Raw genomic sequence first — 7,387 nt, 5'->3', positions numbered from 1 at the left:
TGCTTTTGGTGTGACATCTTTTATCAAATTGCATGCTCGTTCTTACTCATGCATTCACGATATATTGTTTTGTGAATAGCTTATACTTTTAATCATCAAGTATCAGCTATTCACATAGCCACATATCGTGGTGACTACTAACATTGGCAAAAAAAAAAAAAAACTATTTTTAGAAAAGACCTTGATCTCTAGAGCACCCATTCCTATATTTAATTTAGGTCTTGGTGAGCAGCGCATAGGAACACATAATTTAAATAGACCAAAAATATGGAGGACATTTCCTATATTTGCCATTTGTTGGGTCAACTAACATCTCTTATTCTGATCAAGAACAAGAAAATTCAATGTCACTATAAATCAAGCTCGTCGATGTACATTTTAGATTCATACAACCTATCTCTATACTCCCAAAAATATCAAAATCAAATAGGCAAAAGTATGCTTTTTAGAGGCCGCAATAGAGATATCAACAACTCTCACAGGAAGATGGGAGCCATTACCAATGTAATCGTTGAGAGCATCTTTATAAGGACATGAAGTGAAGGACCAGCAGTGTCTTTGAATGGGTCTCCCACTCTGTAAAATAAATAAAAAGTTTCGTACTTGTTAAAAGAATTGTACTTGCTAGAAAAACAGAACATACCACAAAAGCTGAATAGTGAAAAGATTGGTAATCAAACTCAAAAGCAAGTGAAAAACGTTCCATAATTGTACAGCAAAGATATCATACAAAGTAACTATATTACTCTAAATTGTCATAGGTATGTTAATGTCATAATTGAACAACAAAGATAGCATACAAAGTAACTTACGTATCTCCTGTTATTGCTGCTTTATGAGCATCACTTCCCTTGCCTCCAAGAGCTCCGGTCTCTATGTACTTCTTTGCATTATCCCAGGCACCACCAGCAGTGTTCAGAAAAAGTGCCATAAGAATACCAGACACTGTTGCAAACATCAGCAAAGCAGCCACAACTTTAGCCCCGAGTAAGGGTTGCCCTGTATAGTAACCCAAAATTCGGAATACAAAACCTGCAAGTGATAAAACAAAATGTAACAAACCTAAGTATGTCATAAAAAATATCCATAACAAAAATATACGATTAACAGATCACCAATCAGCAACCAGGTCATAGAAAAATGAAAAAGAATGAAGAAACAGTGAGCTGATATCTAAGGCATTTTCCATAAAGTTGGTCCAAGAACTTTAGCAGTGAGAGAATTAGAGAGAAAACAAAAAACAATGCAACAAATTCATGCAAATATTTCTCAAATATACTAAAAGTTGGCCCAAATGCAACAAGGAAAAGCATATCAATAAAGTTTTGATAATCAGGTACAACTAAAAATAGTACTTAGTTTATAGATCTCTTCAATGCCAAAAGGAATATACAACTGCTATTAAAAATGTACCGGTGGAACAATTACAAGGAAAGCCTGAAGAGTTCATAATCAAGAAATCAAACCAGATAAATAGAAAGACTCAGAGATAAGAGAGATAGGATCTCCAAAACTAGTTCAAGATTCATTGATTTGAGGATTGTGAGGAATATACTATCTTTCACGAATACATGCTGAAACATTTAAAAAATTTCTGCCTCTAGAAATTTAACACAATATATAGTTATTTTATCTGCTCCTGAAATAGCCACAAATATTCATTTGCATTTAATGTGATGATTATGGTACAACCCAAAACTTGAATAAATGTTGAATTTCTCCCACAGGTTCACTAGTAATATAATATATATGCAAACGAAATTAAAAAACAGAAGTAAACTCACCAACTACAATAGGTGAAATGATTGCCAAAGCACCAGGTATTATCATCTCTCTTAAAATTAAAAAACAGAAGTAAACTCACCAACTACAATAGGTGAAATGATTGCCAAAGCACCAGGTTTTATCATCTCTCTTAATGATGCGGATGCTACAATTGCAACACAGCGAGCATAATCCGGTTTTTCCTTGTAATCCTGTAGAAAGCATCAAGTCATTAACAGAGGGGAAAAAAAAGAGATTCAAAACATAACTAACATAATCAACATTACTTTAAAAACTTAAACTCACCATTATACCAGGCCTCTCAATGAACTGCCTTCTTACTTCATTAACAACCTCCTGTGCAGTTCGGCCAACAGCAGCACAAGCCCAAGCACTAAAGACAAATATAAGCATGGCACCCAGCAACCCACCAACGAAAACTTCTGGAATGGCAATATCAACCTGCAATAATCATGTTTTCAGACTCAAATCACACTTCCTCTCCTTTTCCCTCAATTGCATTAACTTTTAATAGCCTAATAAGATGGGAGCCAGTTCTGCAGACCTGTTTAAAAGGTTCACGAGAAAATGAAGAAACCTCATCCATGTAAGCACTAAACAGAAGGAAAGAGGCAAGCGCAGCAGAACCAATGGCAAATCCTTTGGTGGTGGCTTTGGTTGTGTTACCCACGGCATCAAGGACATCAGTGATCTCTCGGACACTTTCAGGCTGATAATAGGTAATGTCAGTATACGTACCATGAGAAATCTCAAATATAACAGAACACAGTATGGAAAATATTTGTTCTGGCCAGAACTACCTGCTGACTCATTTCTACAATTCCTCCAGCATTATCAGCTATCGGGCCAAACATATCCATGGTAAGAATATAAGCAGCAGTGCTAAGCATTCCCATTGTTGCTACAGCTGTGCCAAACAGCCCACCAGTTGGGTTTCCTGTTTCATCTATTAGTCCAGCAGTCTGGCCCAGCCAGTAGGCTGAGACAATCGCCACACTGATGACAAGGACTGGAAGACCAGTAGATTCCAGCCCCAAACTAACTCCAGCAATTATGTTAGTCCCATGGCCAGTAGAGCTAGAAAGGGCTAATGTGCGCACAGGCTCATGCTTGTAGTCAGTATAATACTTGGTGATCCAGACAAAAATGTACGCTGTGATAATACCAATCAACCCGCACAAAGCAAAATTGAACCATGCTGAAGGTGCTTGCTCAACATAAAGTAACCACCGGGTAGACTGCAGAGTAATTAAATATAAACAGTAAGAGAAATAGAAGGTGTGAAACAATTTGAAAAGGTTGAAGATATTTTGTGGTGCAATCCTAAACAGAAATTGCATATTTCAATTTCAATGACAAAAAAATTACAGCTAATAGAACAGAGTATGCTTGGCCAACCCAGATAACTTAGAAAAGCCAAATTTAAATATCATAAATGAAGATTAACTATTACCAGACCAAATGCCAGAACAGCTAAAACTATTGTAACAGAATATCCTTTCTGAAGAATTGCCATAGGATCTTCAGTAGGAGTCATTACTCCAGATTCACGTGTACCCCGAATAGAAAATATTCCCACAGATGAAACTACCAGATCAAATGAGTGAACAACAAGAGGAAACAAGATGAAGCCAGATGGATCTGAATCAGAAGAAAAAACATCAAATTATGCATACAACTCAGTGAAAACCAAAAAGAAGCAATCGAGACAATATGGAGTAACTGGGTACTTGCCTTCAATTTTACAGCGTTGTGCCATTGTTCCCCCTAGTATCATGGCACTGATTATTTCAGCTGCGATGCTTTCAAAAAGATCAGCACCTCTAGCAGCACAATCTCCCACATTGTCTCCAACCTTAGAATCAAACCAGAATCATTATGATACCACTGGAAGTAAAGGACTAGGGGAAAAAAAAAAGTAAAAACAGAAAGAAGCAAACACAGGCCACAGAAATTATAAACAGCAAACAGTTCTTTTCATTTGCCTTATGTTTATAATTTTATGAGTATGAAACAATTTTACAAAATTTCCGTGTATGTATATCAATTATTTAATGATGTTCACAAAATTTTCATAATATCTTCAATATTCTTGGCTTGAAGCTTAATATCAGAGTTCTTAAATTTAAGATATACTGAAATCAAAATATCTCCAATGGACATCTCTACAATAAGTTTGTTATGTACCATACTGTTAAACTTCTTATTATGGCAGTTATGTTTTTATTATTTGTCAGTTATTTTATTTATTTTTATGAATAAATTGAGAAAGGAAAGAGGAAAGTGGTTATTTGGATAGTTATTGAATGGTTATAAGACGGAGAGACCTTCTCTAATTCTTGGAAGAGAGACCAAGACTCTCAAATTTCTTGGAAGGGAATTTTAGGGTAACCGCAGACTAATCTGTTCTTAGTGCCTAAGTCAGTTTCTTGTGTGATATTCTGTAATTCCACAATTCCTCTGTTTTAATACAGAATTGCAGGATTTAATTATAATAAATTGTTTTTTTCCTAAATTTACCAATATAGATACCAATTTCTATCACATACTTTCTTCTCTGCTTATTAAAATAGTTTAACAAAACCAAAACAATGACCATAGAAGTGATAAATCCCATAAGCTTCTTCCACAAAACAGCAAATGCAAATATCTAGGTCTTAGGAATTAAAATCAGAGAAAACCTTCCAAGTAAATTAAATCAGAGAAAAAGTCAACCCGTCTAACATCAACACCTTTAAATATGACCATGTAAAACATCAATGTAATTTAAACATGAACAATAGTAAGTAGATATACTGTTTCTGTTACTTATAACCTTATTTTTAAAAATTTAATGAACTATCCTATGGCCCTTAGAAAAACAAGTAGGAATCTATGGAAACCCTGGATTGACATAAGCATCAATTTGAATGTGCAGAGTGTGGACCCTTCCAAATGAAGTAAACAACAATTGAACAATTACCAGGTCAGCAATAACAGCAGGGTTTCTAGGATCATCTTCAGGTATTCCCTGTTCTACTTTTCCAACAAGGTCTGCCCCAACATCAGCTGCTTTAGTATATATTCCACCACCCAACTGAGCAAACAGTGCGACAAAGGAGGCACCAAATCCATATCCAACTAGGAGAAGAGGCACTGACGGAAAAGAAAAAATGTTTAAAATCAAATAGAGAGAGAGGAGATAGAATAAAAGCCAAAAGATGCAGGTAATGCTCCCATCCGTAGCAGTAAAGACAAAATCATGGTGCAGTCAAATCAGCTGTAATTCATTTCAGGCTAAAGTCGAATATACCCACTTCACCTAACTATGATAAAACTGGATACAGAACACATTTAGGGGTGAAAATGTCATACATATTTTGGATTTTTCAGTACATCTAGAAATCATTCGTGACCACAATCAGATCCATACACAGATAAAGAATCACCAAATCATACACACTTACCAAATGGAAAAATAGTTTGGAAGTATACCAATGAAACATAATAGCACTCATATGTTACTGATAACAACATCTAAACTTCAAACATTTTAAAAAGAAATTGTCCATTCATTATAATAAATAAGTTCGGGGAGAAGACTGTACATACAATCAGTGACCTTCATTGAACCAGGTGTGCCCACTCCCAGCCAAACATAAAATGTGGCATAAAGGACTGCTATACCAATTACAGCCATACCAACTACAATAAGAGCTGATAAACCACCTGCTCGAGTAGCTATCTGTAGAACTTTCTTTCAGTTAATATAGGAATAGTGAACTGTTCATATTTTTTGTAGACACTGATACTGAACTAATGACAGCTAACCTGCAATGCCTCTCTTGAAGAGCGTCTTGCAGCACTAGAGACTCTGACATTGGCACGAACTGACACCCACATCCCTACATATCCAGCAAAACCTGAACAAAGGGCACCTAAAAGGAAAGAAGCTACAGTGATGTATGCAGATGTTGTCCTGAAATAGAATGTATATGAGAGATGAGAACATGTAAAAAGTTGAATAAAGAATATATGGCATATAAAAGTGTGATGTTACCTTCCCATGCCAGCAGCTTCCTGTTGAGGAGTTGTGCTGCGAAACAAATATATGAAAAGAATGACAAGAGCAAGCAACATAGCCATCTTGGATATAGTTCCATACTGTGTCCGGATAAATCCTTCAGCTCCATCTCGTATAGCATCAGCTATCTAGAAAGTAAACAAAGAGTTGATGGTATGTGATCCAATTATCAAACAGAGACTATAATCTAAATGTAAAATAATTTGAACATTCAAATTGATATCATGTTAAACCAATAATTCAATTATAAAATATTAACCTGAACCATTTCAGGGGGACCCTCATCTTTAGCGAGCACCCACTTCATAAGATATATGGCGACAAGGAAGCTGAGAATACAAATGGTGATGACAAAGACAATAATTGGAGATGTACTTGCACCCATGTAAAAGATAGCTCCAAAGCCGAGGAGTAAAAGAATGAAGAGGACACGAACATTTATACCGAGTAGAATACGAAATATCTGAAGAAAACAATTATGTAAGAAGATAATAGAGTATATATATATATATACATTGGAAAATGGGGGAAATATAATGGTAAGATAATACCAGCGGGGTGTAAGGTTTAGAACGCATGTTAGGGAAAGTTCTTGGCCTATCATGGTAAGTGCCAGTCTCCATGATATCTTCATCCATCATGATGGTATGAGTTGAATTGACTCTCCGTACAACTGGAAAAGGGCTATACTCACCTCCTTGGGGTGGTAAGTCACCCCCTGAACCCGGTCGCTGAATTTTGAATTCCTTTTTATCAACACACTCTTTCTCTCTCTCAAAACAATTCAACTATTCCTTCTTCTTCTTCACCTATTCTATTCCTCACATTCAACAAAATTCAATTCAACTAAAACCTGATAGATCGTATTAAATTGAATTAGTAATGATTTAATAACGACATTTCGAAATCACGTATATAGATCTAAATGCATCGGCATTTTAGATTTCATAATTGAAATTGAAATTGAAATTGAAATTGAAGAAAATAGATCTAATAATGCTTACACTTGTGAGTGAAATTAGCTTCGTCTCACTCCAAACCAAACAGAAACACTTCTTCTTCTTCTTCTTCTTCTTTCCTTCTCTTTTTTTCGAACGAACTACTACTCTTCTTCAGTTTTGAGTTTAATTAATTAATTGATTAATTAACGTGTCATATATTGTTAAGCTGTCAATATTATTCAATGACATTGCGCCATGTAATAATCACTTCATTCTTATTGGCTACTACTTCTTTTATATACACCCACGTTATTACAACATTTTATTTTATTATTGTGTTTCTAATATTTTTATTTGTTATTGGTCTAGTCAAAGTTCCTAAAGTAGTTCAAAAAAAATAAAATCAATTTAATTTGTTAACACATTAATTAAATTCACTTTTTCACTCAAACTCAATCCATTTAAAAAAAATAAAAACGTAAATTTAACAAGAGATTGTGCTGTATTAATAGTATCAGGTCGTTTACCGTACATTATCCCTTACACACAAAAAAGGTCGTTTAGTGTCCATTATAAGAGACAAAATATTTTTCAAAAA

General features: G+C 35.0%; 1 protein-coding gene across 2 annotated transcripts; it reads right to left on the bottom strand.

Moving 5' to 3' along the window:
• Positions 1 to 249: 249 nt before the first annotated feature.
• LOC25491158 (pyrophosphate-energized membrane proton pump 2) lies at positions 250 to 7,008 on the bottom strand. Of its 2 annotated transcripts, XM_013599027.3 has the most exons (15): positions 6,853 to 7,008; positions 6,400 to 6,701; positions 6,108 to 6,311; positions 5,825 to 5,976; positions 5,596 to 5,743; positions 5,377 to 5,509; positions 4,748 to 4,920; positions 3,520 to 3,640; positions 3,239 to 3,426; positions 2,586 to 3,023; positions 2,330 to 2,494; positions 2,071 to 2,226; positions 1,865 to 1,976; positions 813 to 1,032; positions 250 to 576 (listed from the first exon to the last, which is right to left on the bottom strand). In XM_013599027.3, the coding sequence occupies exons 2-15, from the start codon at positions 6,487 to 6,489 to the stop codon at positions 477 to 479; spliced, it is 2,400 nt and encodes a 799-aa protein (XP_013454481.1). In that variant the 5' UTR covers positions 6,490 to 6,701; positions 6,853 to 7,008; the 3' UTR covers positions 250 to 476. The 2 variants fall into 2 exon arrangements, 1 of the variants encoding a protein (XP_013454481.1); XR_005645729.1 differs by lacking the exon at positions 250 to 576 and having other exon boundaries at positions 897 to 1,032; positions 1,785 to 1,976.
• Positions 7,009 to 7,387: the final 379 nt, after the last annotated feature.

The sequence above is a fragment of the Medicago truncatula genome, chromosome 4 (genome assembly GCF_003473485.1).
Source record: "Medicago truncatula cultivar Jemalong A17 chromosome 4, MtrunA17r5.0-ANR, whole genome shotgun sequence".
Lineage (NCBI taxonomy): Eukaryota > Viridiplantae > Streptophyta > Magnoliopsida > Fabales > Fabaceae > Medicago > Medicago truncatula.
Note: the sequence above shows the minus strand (reverse complement) of the source record. Positions and strands in the feature narration are given on the sequence as shown.

What these genes read in the sequence shown, in the direction of transcription:
- LOC25491158 (XM_013599027.3), bottom strand. Translation starts at nt 6,489, where the DNA reads ATGATGGATGAAGATATCATGGAGACTGGCACTTACCATGATAGGCCA. An exon ending in CTAAACCTTACACCCCGCTG is followed by an intron (nt 6,312 to 6,399) that starts GTATTATCTTAC and finishes TGTTTTCTTCAG; the next exon opens with ATATTTCGTATTCTACTCGG. An exon ending in GAAGCTGCTGGCATGGGAAG is followed by an intron (nt 5,744 to 5,824) that starts GTAACATCACAC and finishes ATTCTATTTCAG; the next exon opens with GACAACATCTGCATACATCA.